Below are 19376 nucleotides of genomic sequence, written 5' to 3' on the forward strand. Positions count from 1 at the left end.
AACGAAATGTTTCGTTTATTTTAATAAACATTTACGTATATTTCGTTGGTCGCACGATTTCTTTTCGTTCATCTTAGAAAATTTTCTATACAAAACTAATTCCTAGCGATTTACGAATATATTCTATCAGTGTATGATCTAACAATCGCTTAAATGTAGAGATATGGAATCAATGATATTTTTTGTAGTTATAACGATCCTACCGCACAGATTTAGAGATAGGGATTGCCAGGTATCCACATTTACTTCAACGCTAAGAACACCCCAACGAATTGCTCGATGTCTCATACCTACGAAAATAGGACTTAATTGATTTTAACTAAAAGCAGAAATTGAATGCAAAATTCATTCACTGCCGAAAACCAGGGAAAATTGGGCCTGGTACATGCGAGTGGGAGATAACATCAAGTTGAGTTTGTAATAGCAGGGACGTTGGGAGGGGAAGGAGGCTTGTGTATTACCCCTTACGACTGTCCTGGGTTTTTAGTTGTCTGATATGGTAAACAACAACTGTAACAAAAGTTTATTATGAATAGAATTCATTACAGTACCTTAACATAATTTCGTCTTTTGGCTCGTAGGGTTCAGGAGTTAACGTGTTTTAGATTTCCGAGCCAAGTCCTTCTCTGTTAAATGTACTTAAACTCACTCCACTCAACTCAGTGCAACTCATTCGTCTTCCAAGTTTACACTGTGTTGTAGCTCTGATAATAAGTCATCAAATAGACATTTTTTCTGCAATCATTGATAAATAAAAAAAATGGACTGTCATCCAAAATTATTTTTATTGTGTAAGTCTAAGTTTTCGTGTATTTCTTGCTACAATGCCTATGCTACAATAAAATTGTAAATAACATATTTAAAAATAAAAGTACAAATATCGTTGTGAAAATGTCCGATAGAATATTTGTGCATTTATAACTATCCTACTTACAGTAAAAACGTAAAATTTTATTTTCATAACGAAGAAAATAAATTAAAATGCATTAATTTGTTACTAACTTCCAACACTGTCGTCGTAACAAGCCGTTATGCCGACTTGAACACAACCTTGTTGATTTGAGTCTTTAATAGGAATGGTTGTAGTCCTCGCTAGCGATAAGTTCAGTTTCGTTTCAGGGGTGGCTTCACTTGCAACCTCTGAACCTTCCAAATTAACTTAAACTGAACGTCAGATAACAGCTATGGTTCAAAAAACTGCAACACTAGTCAGCGGTAGAGCGAAATGTACAGGCCAACGATAATTACGTTAGGGAAATACGATTTTATACCACGCAAGGGCATATCAGCAAACAGCCTAGTCCGCAGCAAATTTACGGCCCATCTCATTACTATAAATGAAAAAGCTTACCCTCTTTACAGCTGAAACTGATGCAGTGAGCTGTGATAGTCTGACCGGGGAACGCCGTAACGAGATGCCGCCCGACTGGACAGCGTGTCGTTACCGGTCATCATGTGATGGTGAGGCGGTGCAACCAGTAGGACCGGCTGCAGGTTCAACGACTTGCGCGAACCGGCAATACTAACGGCATCCGTGACGTAGGCGTTGTTGATTTCACCTTAAAAGCGAGCGGGAGATTAAGCGGAAAACCGAAACCGGGAAACTTGAAATCATAGTTACCTTTGTACATGCTGCTTTGATACTGCGGTTCTGGTTGTAGCCGGACGTGACGGGTTGCTAGGATGAACGACAGGGTGGCTAGGATAAATCCATCAATGCAAGCTAGGAAAGGACGGTTGAATAAATATTAAGTGTATTCATGGACATATATGACGTTAAAAAATGTACCGATTATTGCCAGTGGATATGCCCATCGTAGCCCACAGAGACCAACTTCGAATCGATTCGATTCGGGGCCGCAGACCTTCCTGAACTCGTCCGAATTCCAGCCGAACGGGAATGATACACATGCAATCACCATGCAAAGAGCTGAAAAGAGATAAAATAAAATATTTTTATACATTTTGAACAGGTATTACAAGTATAGTAGACAACGAAAGTTGACATTTGGAAACCGTTACGAACCACGCAAAGTAATAATGTAAGTATATCAAAAAAAGCTATTGCATAGCCGGTCTAATTCACTTTGAGAGACAAAGCTGGGAAATAACAGAACAATGAATAAAAGAGATTGTCTGCTGGTTGATCTTAATCAAAGACACTCCTCGGACTCGGTTTGGTTGGTCGGTGACACAAGAGCTCAACTCCAATACAGAAACCACGGGTGATCACTAGATGGTCGGTTACTAAACAGTCATCGGTATTAGCATAACAAACGATTTAGTAGCAGAAGTACATTTGCATATTAGCACTACCGAGCGATTATAGTCATGAACCATAACAAAAGCGGGGAAAGCTCACCCTGATGGTAAGTTCAGATTAGATCAGGCGCATGAAATGGTACTGAACCAAGCGTAAAATACGTTGTACCCCACATGACAATCAACCGAATTGACGGTAAGGAAATTAATCATAGAACTTTCGACAATTCATGACCGCCATTGGAACAATAATGCGGGTGGAAAAGTACGTTACCATGGTCAAACAACGGCCTTCGCCTGCTGATTTTGGCGCCTTTGGCATAATCGTGCTGCTAGTTTCAATTGCATAAGAAAACGATTCAATTCAGATAGGAATAGATTAGCCTAGCAGCTGAAATGTTTATATAGCAGGGTGGTCTAAATTGAAAAGACATGCTCAGTAACTATGGATTTTTCAACCCGTTTAGTGCATGGTGTAAAGCTTAATTGCATTAGTCACAGTAACACAGCCTCCCAATACCAATACAATTTGGAGCTGAGGAGAGCAGTTTTTCGTGGCCTGCTTCTTCGCCGGAGAATGTAACGGTTTGGTGCAATGAAAACATAAACAAGATTGTTTTGGTAGAGGTTTTCGAATCGAGATTCAATTAGTTAGTTGAATGGTTTTCGATTGTGCAATGGAATGGTTGAAATGCGATTTCAACTTAGCTTGTGTATTTTTATTATTGCTGCAGAGAAATTCGTAGATTATATTCAATTAGTTTGTTTAAGCAGTTATTTTCTGGTGTTGATGAAAATGGTGTAACGATATTTCTCCGAAAATAAGGGGTATTGTAGAAGATACGAACGCGATGACATAAAATTTGAAAATGTGAGAAAATGGTTGGGGAATTTCGCCTTCTGGTTGAATTAATACGAATTATCGATTAACACACTCTTCTATAAAAATTGCATATTATTTTTGACTAGCTAAATAAATATTCCTGTTAAAAACGAAGATCGAGATGGAATATAGTCTACTAGCATTTTCAAACGGCCCAAGGCTGATAAATCTCTCCGCAACCAGAGTAATAGCTATGAGTAGCACCAATTTTGCACGGAACAGTATTCGGAAGCACACCTTGAGATACCCGAATGCCGAATTTGAACCATGTATCGATGGTCGATCGACATTTCTCCGATGTCATTGATGTCAGAACCTTCCGAGGTACGAACGTTGACTCTGACTATTATTTGGCGGTGTATAAGATTCGTGCAAGACTATCCAGCATAATCGGTTCCAGGCTTGAGAAAACCATGCGACTGAACATACAGCGATTACCAGCTGAAGGTGTTGTCGAGGATTATGGTCGAAAGCTCGATGAACGAATCGATGATCGGTCAACAAGAAATATTCTGAAGGCAGCGTGGCAACAGATCCAACAGCCACAGAAGTACCAAAGGGTGACGGACGAGAAAAACCAGGCCAGAAGCCTAATGCTTGCAGCGGCTACACAACAAAAACAAGAAACGCTATAGTGCTCTGAGAGCAGCTGAGAAAAAAACTTCGTTGGCGTAGGAAACGTGAGCGCGACGAAATGGTACTCGCTGAGGCAAAGAGAAGCACCCCGACCCAGGTCATGATTAACTACCGAAACGAGAATTTGTTGACAGATCGCACAGGAGTGGCTGTCAGGTGGAATGAGGCTTAAGGATGATGAACAGGCTATGGATCCACCCTCACTAGACGAAGAGCAAAAAGATGTGCGAAACGGAATCCCGCCCTAGCTTTGAAAAGTTTGGATTAACCGACTGTACGAAACAAACTACAGCGTGATCGGGATAACATGAGTGAAGGAAGAAATGTATTCGAATTGGTTGATTAGCCTCACATGTCCTATCTTCAAGAAGGGCCACAAACTCGCGTGCAATAACCATCGAGGCATAATGATCCTTAATGCCGCCTACAAGGTACTAGCTCCCGTGTTATGTTTAGCAAACTACGCCCGTTGGCTGAATTGTATGCCGGCGAATACAAAGGAAAGGACGATCAACAATGCACCAAATGTTTACCATGCGTAAAATTATAGATAAAATCCGGGGATACAACGTTCGGACTCAACACCTGTTTGTGGATTTGGATGCAGCGTACGATTCAGTGAAAAATGAGCATAGTGTTCCGACACATCTGTTTAAGTCGGTTCGTATGACGCCGGATTATGCGTCAAAATATACGGAGAAACATCCGACTCGTTTGTAACGTTAGATGGATTTAAAGTCTGCTAACTCTCTAAATTATCGTTCAACCTAACGCTTGAAGGTACAATGCAAAGATCTGATAGGCAAAAGATCGGAACCATCATCGCAAGATCCCATAAGCTTCTTGGGTTCGCGAACGACCTCGACTTCATAGGCAGAGCAGTGGAGAAGGTATGTTTGCCTTTCAAAAGAGATCCTGCAAGAATCGGACTGTTTATAAAATCTGAGAAGACAAAATATATAGCTGGTAGAGAGAGGGGATACGGTACGAAGTTGTCGACGAATACATATATGTTAGAACACTAGTGACGTGTGATACCGATGTTAGCCACGTGATCAAAAGCCATACTGTGGGTGCAAAAAGAACTTTCTATGGTTTACGTAGTCAGCTAAACTCCTGCAGCCTACGTATGAACCCCCAAGTAACATTTTGAGTTTTATAGCACACTACAAGTCCAATCTAGGTTTTTAGTGAGACTTCAAGAGTGTCATAAAACCTTAATTGTTACTGGGGCCACGAGCTGTACCGAGTATACAAACATGCTGTCCTTTGAAGGCTGATAAAACACGGCAGACTGCAGTGGGTTGAACATGCGGTGCGAATGCCGGAAAAAGAAGAAGTCGTCGATTTCGCTGGCTCTGTGTAATCGAGCAAAATGCACGTGCGCTGAGCGTTCAAGGAGACTAGAGACTGGTAGCCCAAAATCGAGAAACCTGGAAATCTGAATTACATTCGAACATGATTCGGAGTACCCGGATTGATCGATTACGATGATGATGATGATGATCATAGGAAGTATCGTATATAATAGGAATAGGGCAAATCGTCGTAATTTTATCGTTTCTTTTAACGAATGCCGATTACTTTTCAATTACAGATTGTCAATTAATCACGTATTTTTCGTCCACTATTTGCTTCCAATTTTTTTTCTTCATCTATGTTCACAATAGGAACCAGTATTTTTGCCGTTTTCTATGATTGCCAAATTACGTCCATAGAAGTGCGACTAAAATGCTGCGACTGATTGCATCTTTTAGTTGGTGAGTTGGGATTAACGTTTCGATTTCATCGCTACAGTAGGTCTACATACATCATTATGTTAGACGTGAAGATATGGTCTTAGAGAGCAACGATTTGTTTCGAGTATTGAACACGTATTGAAACAACGTATCTCGCTCTTTGTGGTTGGTTAGGGAATAAAAAGAAAGAAATGAACAGAAATCGGAAAGCAAAGCTAGAAAAAGAATCAATCAATTGTAATCTAACCAAGAGCACCTGTGTCATCTCTCTCTTCCGTACAATCAATACAAGCTTTTTCGGAATTGTGCTCCTTTGTTCTCATGCCGATTCGATCGTTCTGGATAATGAGTGTGAAAATAAAGTCAATAGCTAATTGTTTTCAATCAAATAGAATTTTTTTCAGAGTGTTTGTTTAGCAAATCATATACTAAATTATTGTCGCATCCAATTTCAAAATTAATGAACGAATTGATTTTGAAAATGTTGCTACAAAAATAACAAACGCGTTCATCCGCGTGAATACAGAAACAAATTCGCTTTAGAAATTTAAATGTCTATGAGTTTATTTAGGCCCAAATGCGGTAGCCTAACGAGGCCGACATTTCATTTTTTAAATACATGGCACATGTTAGTGGGGGAAGGAAAAGCCGTATTTAGGAGCGGCTTGCTCCCCTTTCATGTTAGTGAAGGTAAAAGGTAGGAAGTGGGATACATATTATGTAATTGACATTGTCGTTTGCTGGTTAATCAATGTGACGGATATGCACACTTTGTTGTAGTGGTTTCCAGCCTGTAATCGCAAGGGCGAGGGGAGGGTCGATATTTCGGATAATTATTGACACTCCGATGCTGTCATGATGTTCTCTATATCATCTGCTTGTGAGGTATATCATAATGTTCTGGATGAACGGTTAAGAAGGGTATGGATCGTAGACTCGAGGAGCAATGCCGTGTTGTAGATACAGGGAGAGATTGATGGGGTTCTACTGTGAATGAGGGGAAAATGTATTAAACTTGGACATCAATAGTTTTCAAAAAGATATAGATGAGAAAAATGTAGGTGTGGTCATGGCTTGCCAGGACGTCCTAGGGTCCGAAGGGAATCAATTAGTTGGGACCTGCCAGCACAGTACTCTGCGCACAGCCAAACAACATGCTCGATGTCGTGATAGCAAGCGTTTTAGCAAGTCCTATACGATGGAGATGCGCTTATTTCATTGTTTATGCCTTACTCACAATTAACAAGCAACAATTAGAGTTGTGATTTAATGTGAGAATCATAACTGCAAGATTGGTAAGACTACTCGATGACGTATCATGTGATTTACATATGATACGAATTCTAACAGCCATAAGTAACTATAAAGTCATCCGCACATACCGTAACTCATAAAAATATTGCAAATGTTTGACTGGAATCAAATAAATTGTAACGATTTAAAAACAGGCAAATCAAAAAGCAAATCTTCTTCGCAAACGGGAAGCAAGAGCCGTAATGACACGAAATGTTCTATTCCATTTGTCGGAATAGAGTGATGCTGAAATGATCGTAATCAACCATATTTATAGATTTGAGTCACTTGTTATTCATTTAACAACCTTTACGTAAATTACAAAATATCAGTTATCACTTCGAAAATTATAACTTACAGAATGTCATAATAACTGGTACTGGTAAAGTACTGTATAACAGACAGTTTAAAAATATTTTCCTCTAAACATTATAAAATCATTTAATCTTGGCTAAACAAAAGGTCACAATTTTAACTTTAAACTTTAAAATGCCACTATTTGGAAATATATTTACAAACATTTACATTTCTTACTGATGACTGTTGATTTTAAGGTACTAAGCGCAGCTTTTTCAGTTGTTGTTATTGCTTCACCAACCGTCACAGGTTTAGCAACCGGTAATGGTATTGCAGACTGTTTGTTCGATTTTATTTCTGTAGATGAGCTATCCTCAGCGCTTTCTGAGCAGTTTTGTCTGTAGTACCCCGTTTATCCACAGAATTGGCGCGTATTAACCTATCCTTGATATGTTCAAAGATTTCTTTGTGGATTGACACGCATATACTCGCAACAAGAACGATTTTGGAAAATTTTCGATTCCACTTTGTTTAACGTTATCAGCACTGTATGACCGACATAGTTGCACTAGACAAAGGCAACTTTTGAAACTCTAAACACCATTTTCATCTACAGAAAGTGTTACGCATCACGAATGTTTGGCCTTACACGAAAACACCAGTGTCTTGCCGAATTCCTACTTATGGAACTCACTTATCTCGATAGGTAACCTAAAAAAATAATCTTTCTGCATATGTTCAATTCGTATATTCAGTAAGGTAATGTGAAAGGATATTTAAATACCACGATTGTCGTTTTTCAACTATCGCATGTAGAAATGGTAAGGACTATTAGTAATCGTTGTAAAGGTATCGAAAAATTTCTCATGTGTCTGACAACATTACCAAACACATTGTACATACACACAAGTCAAGGATGTAGCTTCATTTTTAAATTTGAAGTACCATAAAATGTGTAATGAGTACAAAATATCGCGCATACGTTTTTTGCCTCTATGTGGATTTGATATAACCACAAACATTTTAGGGAGAGGTGGGAGTACGACAAAATATAACAAGTTGAGACTTATAGAGGAGGGGTAAAAAGCCAGAACGTTACGTAACATATTTTTACTAAAGAAAAAAATCTAAGGCATTTGTTACGCAAGGGGAAGGGGGGGGGAATAAAGAAGTTTGTGACAATTTGTTACATGGGCAGGTCCGGCGAATAATGTGGGTAGTATGGGTAGTACTACTCGAAAATAACCGAGAGTGTAATTACCCACTCGAAACTTTGGAACAAACCTAAAATTTGAAATCCGCCTCTCATGGGTCTCGGGCACACAATGCGTGTATGAACCACGATTCCATTTGCACAAATGCGAAAATGCGACTGTTCGCGTGCGTAAACCGGGTTCTTCGGACATTATTGAAAACTCTGCAATCTTTCACTCCAAAGGACAGTTTATTGCGCAAACTAAACAGTTTTATTCTACAGAGCATAAGACGTTGTACTCGTTCCAACCAGGGATGTTATGCACTTCAGAGCAAATAAAGAGAAGAATAACAAACGCTCTTTGCACTTTTCATGCGAACCACCGCTCTTCTCTTTCGCAATAAACCACTTCACTCCGATGCGTGTTGCTCCCACACGTGTATTCTACTCCATGGCTGCACGCCACAAAGAGTAGAAATAAAGAGGCTCTTTAGTGTGTATCTTGGTCCCACGCGCTCGTAAGTAGAGAAGGCAACCAAAAAACATTTTTAAAACGTTCTTCCGATCAAACTTTATCTGAATTGTAGTTTGATTCGCTTTTCTACCTGCTTTCAAGTGACAAAAAAGTGGCTCTTCAAGGCGACTCTTTGAACAAAATTATGCAGCTCTTGGTGCACAGATCTTACTCTTTTTCGTTTTCATGTTTCTCTTTGTGCGGTCGTTCTGCACATCGCTGTGTTTTTGTGCTGCTCTATTTTTAATCGGTGTATTTCGCTCATTGTTTGAGCAAATAACAAGCCTGGTTCCAACAGTTTATTTGAGTGGTCTTGATTCCTAAGCTCATTACATGCAAAAGCTGAAGTGGAACACGACAGCAGAAGGTCTATCCCAATTAGTAGAAAAAGACTACTTTGTATGAACCGAGTACACTGTTGTTCCTTATTTATACTGAAGATTCCCTAATCCTCCGGTTTGACATTTATATCCGGTTTTTACATTTTAATATATTTAAAATGTTTTTTTTACAAAGAATGTTCTAATCTTCGAATTTCGATTTCAATCGCTCAGTTGACATTGCATAACGATCACTTAGAAACAACATGTTTTGCATTATGATCCCTTGCATGCCCGGCGTACCTGGCGCTGGCTACGTCTCTAGTAAAAAAAAGGAATGTTCATTCGTTCAGTAACGGTTAATGAACGAGGAATCCTCTACGTCCCTAGGAGTTTTAATGTCTAGCTAGCGACCTGATCAGCTGCTTGCTACCGACGAAGAGAATCCGAAACATGAAAATATGACTTTACCTAAGATACGGAATATGTACTTGTTGTATAAATTTGAAAATAAAACCCAATTTGGCTCCTTAAGGAGAATCAGCATATTACTACACTGACGTATTAGCCACAAAAGTTTCGATTCAGTTTGGTCCTCATCAGCGAAAAATTAGAACTAAATAAATTATAAAAAATCAGTAAAACAAATGAAATTAAAAAAGTTATCCATAAAAAGAGTATTTATTAATTTATTAATATAAATGAAATTAATGAATTAAATAAATCAAATTAGTTCAAATTAATACAATAAATGCAAATGTTGCAAACTAACAAATTGGACGAAATGAATAAAACGAATTACTGAACAGAATTACCAAAATTAATAAAATAAAGAAACTGAATAAAATGTGTGAACTGGAAGAAAAATATTCATTCATTTTTAATGAAATAAAATAAAATGAGCGAAATAAATTAAATAAATAAAAAATAGAAAATAATAACAAAATTAATAAAATCAATAATAATAAAATAAACAAAACTGATCAAATGAATAAAAATAAGAAGAAAAGTAACAGAATAAAATGAAATAAATTATAAAATTGGAAAATTAACGACATTAAAAAAAAGCATAAAATTAATAGAATAAATCAAAATAATTAATAAATTTAATAAAATGAAATAATAATTTTAATAAAATGAAAGACTGAAAAAATATAGATAATTAAAATGGGGAAACTGTAGAGGGATTCCATGAGAAACCGGCCGACCGTAAAATATGACCATCGTCGATTCGAACGAAACTTTGCAGGTGTGTTCGCTGTATGAATCTCCACGATATTCTCTGGTAATTGGAATATTTTGATACAAGAGTAATTTTTCAAAAGGGCGTAAACGTTTCTACGTGTATGAATTTCAATTTTTTTTTGTTCGTTTACTGTATTTTATACAGCAAAACTATCTGAGACCAAGTTACAGGGAATGAATACTTCTGTCCGAAAAAAATATGCACTGAAAAAAATGTTGTGTCATTTTTCAAAAAAACAAAAATTTATGATAAAAATTTAAATTGCGAAAAACCGAAATTGCGAAAATATATTTTAACCATAGGGTCTGTTGATTAAACTATATAGCTGAATCATATGTTGGTTGTTTTCTTGTAACTTTAAAATGTTTCACAATATCGCCTTGATGTCAAAGAGAAAGTTGCAGGAAAGTTTACGGGCCTTTTTAAAAACCTATTATTGTTGATGGAGAAACGCGACTAACTTATGAAAAGGTTGTAATAAAACAAAATAATTGTGTTGTTAAAACAAAAGTTAAAATATCTCGAGAACTACTACATTCTAGAAAATTTTTGTTAAGAGCATTTCGATTTAAAATGGCGTTTAGAATCATATTCAAAAAGAAAATTGTATTTTTGACTGCAAATAGTAAGAATTATAAAAAAAATGTCAAAAGTTGTTGTTAGGAAAACTTTTTTATTGAAAGCTTCTCCAGGATCCAAATACACTAAAAAAGTTTCTTTTACGTCTTTAAAACGATAAACATTAAATTTTTGACATTTTTGATGGGGTAACGCGAATAACTTTTAAAAAGAGCATAATTACACGAATTAATTGTTTTTGAAGGAGCAAAATTTCAAATATCTCGAAAACTATCGCATTTTGGAAGATTTTTGTTAAATGCATTTTGATTTTAAATGGTACTTAGAATTATATCCTGTAATAGAATTACAATTTTGTATGTCTATTAGTATGAAATTTAAAAACATGTACGAAGTTATTGTTAGGAAAACTTTTTTACCGATTTTTTCTCCATCATGCAATCACATTCAAAATGTTTCTTTTCTCTTTAGGTTTTTGGTAACAAAATATAAAAAAAAATAAAAATTGGGTTTTTTCGCAATTTAAATTTTTATCATAAATTTTTGTTTTTTTGAAAAATGACACAACATTTTTTTCAGTGTATATTTTTTCAGACAGAAGTATTCATTCCCTGTAACTCGTTCTCAGATAGTTTTGCTGTATAAAATACAGTAATCGAACAAAAAAAATTTGAAATTCATACACGTAGAAACGTTTACGCCCATTTGAAAAGTTGCTCTTGAGTCAAAATAATCTTATTAGGGACCGTACACAAATGACGTAGCTTTTTTTCGGCGATTTTTTGACCCCTCCCTCCCCCCTCGTAAATAACGTAGCATTTACTTGCCCCCTCCCTCTCGTCCCATGCAACGCGCCCGGGTGATGAAAAAAAATTACATATGTTTTTCAGTGATTTTAAATACATGTCCTTTCAAAATGTTTGACGACTTTTATCAACATTTTCATTATAATAGCAAATTGCGTGCAAAATAAGCCCATTTCATGACAAATATAGTGTTGATAGTTTTGTTTTGAATTTTATATGTTAAGGGGACATTAAGACAAGTTCTCTCAGTTCACAATCGTGCAGCTGCCAATGATTCTAAGAACCATACGTTGATCTAAATTACTAAATTTTGTTTGGTTAAAAATTTAATTCAGCTTCGAAACTAAGTCTACTAGTTAGCAACATTAGCCAACTAATGTAGCAAGTTAAATCCGCATACAAAATCTTTTCGTATTTTTGCGAACTTGTAATTTCGCGAATCGAAAAATTTACCTCATGAATAACCACATGAAAAGTAACTTGTTTGAATTTAAATTCATTTCTCTTGGGAATGGAGGATCAATAAATTGTTTTCTCTAAACAATGGGTTTTAAACTTAATGCTACGTCGCACAACTTTTGACCCTACCCTCCCCCTCGTCACACTTCGTCACAAATTTGGTATACCCTCCCTACCCCCCAAAATACTACGTCATTTATGCATGGTCCCTTACCTGTGGAAAATATTTAGTCTTGCATGACGGTGAAACGTGTAAAGTTTCATTGGAATCTAAGATGGTCGGTCACGATTTTAAAGATTTTCGGACGGACCTTCGTGGAATTCCTCTGTATAATATGTATGAACTCGAAAAAAATGATTTAAATACATAAAATGAAAGAAGTGAATAATTAAATTAAATTTAATTAAAATAATTCGGAGATATTTGTTAAAATCCTATTCTTAGAAAAATGGCTAATTCATGTACACTTCCTTTTCGGTTTCGTTCTTCTTTGCTGGACGGAGTCGTTTACAATTATCTGATGTTTTTACTTGATTGACGAACCTTAACTAGTTATCAGGAAACTGGAACGTTTAATTTGTTTTGGAATTCAAAGATGTGTTTTCGGTCACAGATTTCTGAAAAAAAAATTGTGCCGAATACCGAGCACAAGAATAACACACCCTATAAACCAAATCGGCAAAAATTGCTATTTTTCGGCTGTAAATGCAAAAGATAGTGAAACGAAAGCAAAATAAACATAACCATATGACTTATCCATCCGCCTTTCGTCCAGAACTGGTTTCCTGCACGAACGGCAAAGCACATATGTTTGATGGAGAAAATGAAAGAAAGTTACTTGATGGACTAGACTTGGACGAACGGCAGGCTTTCAGAGAAAAAAAATGTCCACATGTAGTTGTTCGTATGCAATCTAGTTAAAAGCAGAGTGTCAAACGTTGAACTTTCTTGTTCCGACAATGTTCTCAAACCAATCCAAACTTCAAACATGAATTGAACAAGATAGTACTTGAACGTGTGGAACAAGATAGTACATGAACGTCACTCTGCAGCTCGTCACGAAGAAGCAAACAAACAGCGGAACAGGAGAAAGGAAATGTGTCTCTTTTGGTGACTTTGTAAACTACTACCTCTCAGACTGCTTGCCTTACTAAGCGGAAAAAGTTTCAACCGACAAAGTGGGTCATTATCAACGGATGTAAGGTACCCAGCGAAGTGTTCATGGATGCGGTGAGCGTTTAGCACCCCTAACACGGAGTGCATTGCACTGTTAAGAAATAGCGTGCTTTCGAGCTTCGAATGTAAACTTGTTTGGATGCTGGGTTGTTCAGAGATATACTCAAACGCTTGATTGGAATCAGTAGACACACAACGTTTTACTTTCTATAGTATCTACGGTATCGTTTCGGTCGGCACACAGCGACAATATTTTCCTTAGATTTTTATCGTTTAATGAGTTATGACTTTACGTGATGTGCCGCTTCGAGCTCTTACTGTCTATGGTGGATGGACCTATAATTGTTCGAGCACAGCTTTTCGATTCAACGTTTGATCGTGTCTACCCTTATACAAATCCGCGTTTGGTCAAACAAGACACTCGGTCAGTTGATTCGTATAAGTGAGTCATTCAGCATAAGTACTATTCAACCGAACCACGAATGACCTCTACACCGCTTTATACTGGACTGCAGAGGAACGAGTTTTCCATTTGGGAAAAGGAGTTTTCACCCAGTTTTGTTTCGAGGCGGGAGATACGGATCACGATTTGGGCGCGGTTTAAACCAGTTTGGAAGTGTAGGGAATAGTTTTCTGCCTAAGAGTGAAAGTGAATGTACGCGAGGTACAGATTAAAAGTGAAAACACATTTTTCAATTTACGGATAAGACGTGCCGTCGGCTGATGACAGGAAACATGCTGCTAGCGACAATTAATAGGATGGTTTGATTTACTTGAACTGATGGTTTCCTCCATTATGCGTCGGTTTTTTTATGACGAGGTATAATTCCGTTTGCTCTGAATTCGTGTGCTTTCTAACAGTAAGGGATGAAAGATTATGTTAGGTTACTGACTTTAATACTAATTAAAATGTTTTTTAGTTTGATTTTTGTGTTTCCAATTTGTCTCATCAGTAGCTGACAGCCAGACTTGGGTTTCCAACAATTACCAACGGAGTATCATTACTGTAGGTCAGAAGAATGCGAGAACTGCCTTTAACAGACGAAATAACGGAAATGTGCTCCTTCTTCAATTTCTTCCACATATATAATCAGGTTTGCATCAGTGACAGAATCTACAAACATGTCATGCAATGGTGTTGGACTCATTTTCGGAATAAAAGGCATAGCAAACTTTTTCTTTATCTTCACACTTCGTCATTCAAGATTTCTTGTGGAATCGTCTGTTTCCCGAGTATCTTCAACAGTCCGAAATTTCTTCTCTACATGGAAATCATTTCGCTTGTAGGGAAATTTCTCGAAATGACCTTACAATTTACAACCGCATCTCTGTTTTCTTCGTGCAGGACGTCAAGGTGATGTAATTGTAATCCACAGTTGACAGCAATTTGCTGTTCTACTCCTTCCTGGGAAATTCCAATAACTTCAATAAAACAAGTTTTTTAGTAGGATCCTCCTACGTTCGATGTACATCCCTCGACGATTGCATCGGTTAAAATATTTATCGCCCAAAACTTGTCCGATTTATCGACCACAATTGTCAAAAGCACATTCTGAAACTTGTTCCTTCCGCCGGATAATATAGTCCACAAAATGTTCTCAATTTTTTTTATTCATTCAAATTGCACTGGAAATGTTAAACACGTCGCGAATCCTCCATCTGCAAGTAAATGGAAACATATCGATCATGGCTCATTCTTCAATCCACCAGTAGTTTCTCTACGCTCTAAAACTCATTTAAATTAGCGGGATTCTAAATCGATCTTCAAATTATCGATTCTCTGTCAAAATGCAGCAATTCCAAGCGTTTGAAACTTAAACCAAAAATTGAATCTCAGTCAGCTGTGCTCAACTCAACATAACCTGTTAACACAACTCGTTACTGTCGCTGGAGATACGTGCTCGTTTGCAGCCGGTCAATAATATATTTAGGCAGTCAAATTGCAATTTAATCTGTTCTCAGCAAATATTTCGCTTTCGTGGAAGATTCCCATAATGTTCGCGTGTAGTATAGTTGTGAAATATCAAACATTTACGCAAACCAAATGCTTCACAGGAGCTAGAGTGCATTCTCGTATTCCACGTCACCGTGGAAATGCAATCATTTCGCTCAATAATTTGACTCCAAACCTTCGAGAACTCGTTAATTCTCGCTTCTCCTAAGCAATTACGAAAATTTCCGCCCTAAATAGTTCAACTTTTTCAATTGTAGTTACTTTGATGTGATGTAAGTACTTGTTGTCAGCTTCTAGTAATGCGTTCAGTGAATCCAAGCGTCAACGAATGCCAATTCTCTTGTTTCTCGCCTGCTTTGATTAGCAACTGTCTTCAAATATTCATACATTTTCAGGTGCACAACTGACACTCTACCATTCAGATTTATTCACAAAAAATGGTGTTGTTCTCAAACGTAAAGTAGATTCAAAAATGAATAACTAACGCGATTGAGATGCACGACACGAAAAAAATTGGGAAAATTAACCCTCGTTTACCCAACTTCATAGAACAACAAGTGAAATAGATATATGCTCATGGACAGTAAAGCAGTCCAACTCTTTAAAACTGTAGCAAAGATCGTAGATTAAGCTAGATTAATTATCATCGAGAAGACAACTCCATTCCGTACCATGAGAATAGAAGTCTCCTCGATTCCGGTAGGAGTTCCGCTGTCACAAAGTTCTGCACTAAGTTAAATCTCTAGTGGAAATGTGACATTAGATTTTTAGTGTTCCTGGAAGCGTTAAGGACATTATACATGCGAGCCACAACATAGCTCCTACGCCGCACACTCCCCTCTCCCCTGCCTAACCATGTATCTGACATGAGCAAATATAAAAATACGTTTTTCAATACACTAACCTTGCCGGTGTACCACGAAACTGCCACTTGAGGAAGCTAAAACATTGAGGAAGCTAAACATACAACCAACCCGAGTTTTTAACGGAATTCCATCTGTAGCTCTTATTTTGTGCTAAAATATCACCCCTCTTCACTTGGGGTTTCTTCTCAAAACACTTATTTTTCTTCTTCTCATTTTCAGAACACTTTTTCAAATGCACTTTAATCAGACACCACTGAAAAAACATCCGCGAAACTTTAATCGTTTCGTTTAAAATAAACTTCAAATTTCCTGCCAATGTGCAGATGACCAAAGGAAAATGTCCGAAAACTCTCCCTTGTGCGTTTGAGTTTTCACTTCGAATTCCATTTTTTCTCAATGTAAACAAGCGCGTCGGTGCCTAGCAACAAGCGTGCGTTTCTGGCTTCCACCTATTTTCACCTCAAAAGCTCTTCGTTTAATCTCAGAACCAGGAACTGTTTGCTTCGACTTCATATCAGAGCTTACTCGAGTTGGTATATTTGGCAGACTCTCATGAGACTTTAACTCATCTGCCTTTAATTTTTGGGAACAATTAAAGATGTCCCCACATGGAGATCATCAGAATCACTCCTCTTGAGCCAAGAGAGCACATGATGATTTGTCGTGGTGAGTGGCGCAGCTCTTTTTAGCATTTCTGTAAATGATCACTACGAATGTACGCTTCAGATGCCTCGGACACTGCTTGTACGCGGGGCATGACAATGCAGATTCTCCTCACATCAGCCACACTTTTCAACATCCCATGCATGCAAGAATCATCCTCACGATTCTCTGCGCAACTGTCACACCAAACCTTATCGCTACGGTACAAACAGCCGAAAGGGCTGACGATCGTTGTCCAAGAAGACGTAATTTAACGCAACTCAATCCCACCAACACGAGTTTGAAAAAACACATAATTTTATCCCATCCAAAGCGATTGTCATTCAAAATCTTCACACACTGGAGCCGGGTGTTTTTGAAACAACCATCCCTGTGCTTCAGGAGATCCACGCATGATAAACGCGAATCGGTGACGTCGATCTCGACGTAGTGCGCTGGCATGTAGACGCGTCTCGAAAAAAGGTTTGTCGCCAGTAACGTTATTTGCTTATCTGGACGAGCTTTCAAAATATCATCATCCTTCATCCACGGCAGAATATTCCTACGTCAGTTCTTTCGAAATCGTCCGAATACTTAGCCGGTCATTCAGAAGATCAGATATGGTCCGACCGAGTTCAATATCTGTGATATTAAACAGGATGTCAGAATCTTTACTGGCAAATCTTGTTCGACATCCATTTTACCATCAGCCGGGTTTTCAGCAGTTTATTTGCAGTTTTGGACAAAACAATAAGATCACTCCGGCGTTGACATTTCCTTTCACGCCACTAATTTCCATGTTATGATTAAGGGGTAGCATACCTTTCAATTTTTCAAAAAATCGAAATTTTTGTTATTACTTTATCTGATAGTACAACTGAGAAATAGATCGAAAGTAACAGCTCTTCCAAGCGCGCTTCGTCTACCAAGAGCAGTGGTAATTTTAAATTTTAAACTTGATTTTCTCGAAATGTCGCACAGTTATCACCCTCCATACAAAAGTCGGACAAAACCTCAAAAGTCGCCCGACTTTGATGAAAACTTCACATTAAGGTAATTTTGTGACGCTGAATTCATATTTGATGTGCATTTTTTATATTTTTATTACCTCAAAATTTTGGCACTTAGGGTGGTTCGAAAATTCAACATTTACGAATATAAAGTGCACTATATCCGAAAATTCATTTTGAAAAAATAGGTATAATGAATTTTTTAGCAGAATGCACATTTTTTTTTAATTGTTGATAATGATAAGACACATCTATAAATTATATTACGAACCCTGGATAATCACAGGCTACCTTGCGGCTCCTTCGGACTTATCATGAAAAATCACCTTTTTTCATGCATCGGGGCAGAAAGGGGCAAAACAAGATATTCACTTTCGGAAAGTACACTAATTTTCAAGTATCATGAACAACAAGTGATCTTTCCGAACTGTTTCAATTAAAAGTATAGCCACTTTAAACATTATAACTTTAATTTATCGCACAATTTATTATTTATTCTTCATTCCTGAGCGAGAAGAAAGGCTATTATCGACCAAATAGAATGGCAACTATAAGTCCAAATAACCTTTCAAATGAAACTAGTTTGACTCTAATCGGAATCTTATCTAAAAAGATATAATTTGAATACCTTAGGTTTGAAAACAGTTTTTCTCAGAATTTATCATCTATTTCACCTTTGAGGTTCTGTAAAAATCCAACTTTCGTCCCCAGGACTTAATATTTTGAGAAGACCCTATTCAACCTGTTTAAAAACAGAGAAAAATCTAAAATAAATTTTTGAGGTTTTGTCCGGCTTGGCGACACTGTGTGTCATTTTCTAAAAATGGGTTTTCCGTGATCACGATTGCCAAAAAGCTACTCAATCGATTTTCTTCAATTTTTTTTCAATTGATCGTAATTATTTTTTCTCGTACCTTAACGATAATTTTTTATTTTGTTGATAATAATTTTTTAATACAATTTTTAGAGCTTAAAACAGTATTTTTTTTAGTAAAAACGTTCTCTAATGCAGGGAAAAATTATTATTTATTCAACTAATTGTTAAGGTAGGAGGAATACTCATATACTAATGGAATTTTTTTTGAGTTTTGGGATTTTAGTTGATCTATTCAATCGTGATCACTTCAAATCGTGATCACCGCAAACCTTCTGAATAAAAAAGGGTTTCGGGGAAAAAGCCATAACTCCGCCAATTATCTATACATTTTAATAAACTTATGCTTGTTTATTTCACTGAAAAATGTGCTACCAAAATACTCTAAGTTTTATGTAATAAAATTATTGCTTTATGCTTTTACGTAATTTCAAACTTTTTGTATAAAAATGTATGTATTCCCTTAAACGAGAGATAAAGCTGATCGAATGAAATCACTTTCGGGGTTCTGTGCTAAAACTTTGATTCTAACCACTGGGACGAGCCAAATCCTGTAGAGATAGCGAAGATCAATGGCCCTATGATTCCACCGGAAACGTGCCCTGACCATGCATCGTACTTCTC

The 19376-nt window shown here is 37.1% G+C and overlaps 1 protein-coding gene across 3 annotated transcripts in view; it reads right to left on the reverse strand.

The window, feature by feature from the left end:
* Nucleotides 1–1355: 1355 nt before the first annotated feature.
* Nucleotides 1356–19376, reverse strand: part of LOC131691420 (LHFPL tetraspan subfamily member 3 protein) — a 49447-nt gene continuing 31426 nt past the window's right edge. For all 3 annotated transcript variants that reach the window (XM_058977791.1, XM_058977790.1, XM_058977792.1), the window contains exons 5-7: nucleotides 1790–1930; nucleotides 1622–1723; nucleotides 1356–1559 (exon numbers count right to left, since the gene is read on the reverse strand). In XM_058977791.1, coding sequence (XP_058833774.1) covers nucleotides 1357–1559; nucleotides 1622–1723; nucleotides 1790–1930 — 446 coding nt within the window. In that variant the 3' untranslated portion in view covers nucleotide 1356. The remainder of the gene's footprint in view (nucleotides 1560–1621; nucleotides 1724–1789; nucleotides 1931–19376) is intronic.

This window comes from Topomyia yanbarensis, chromosome 3 (genome assembly GCF_030247195.1).
Source record: "Topomyia yanbarensis strain Yona2022 chromosome 3, ASM3024719v1, whole genome shotgun sequence".
Lineage (NCBI taxonomy): Eukaryota > Metazoa > Arthropoda > Insecta > Diptera > Culicidae > Topomyia > Topomyia yanbarensis.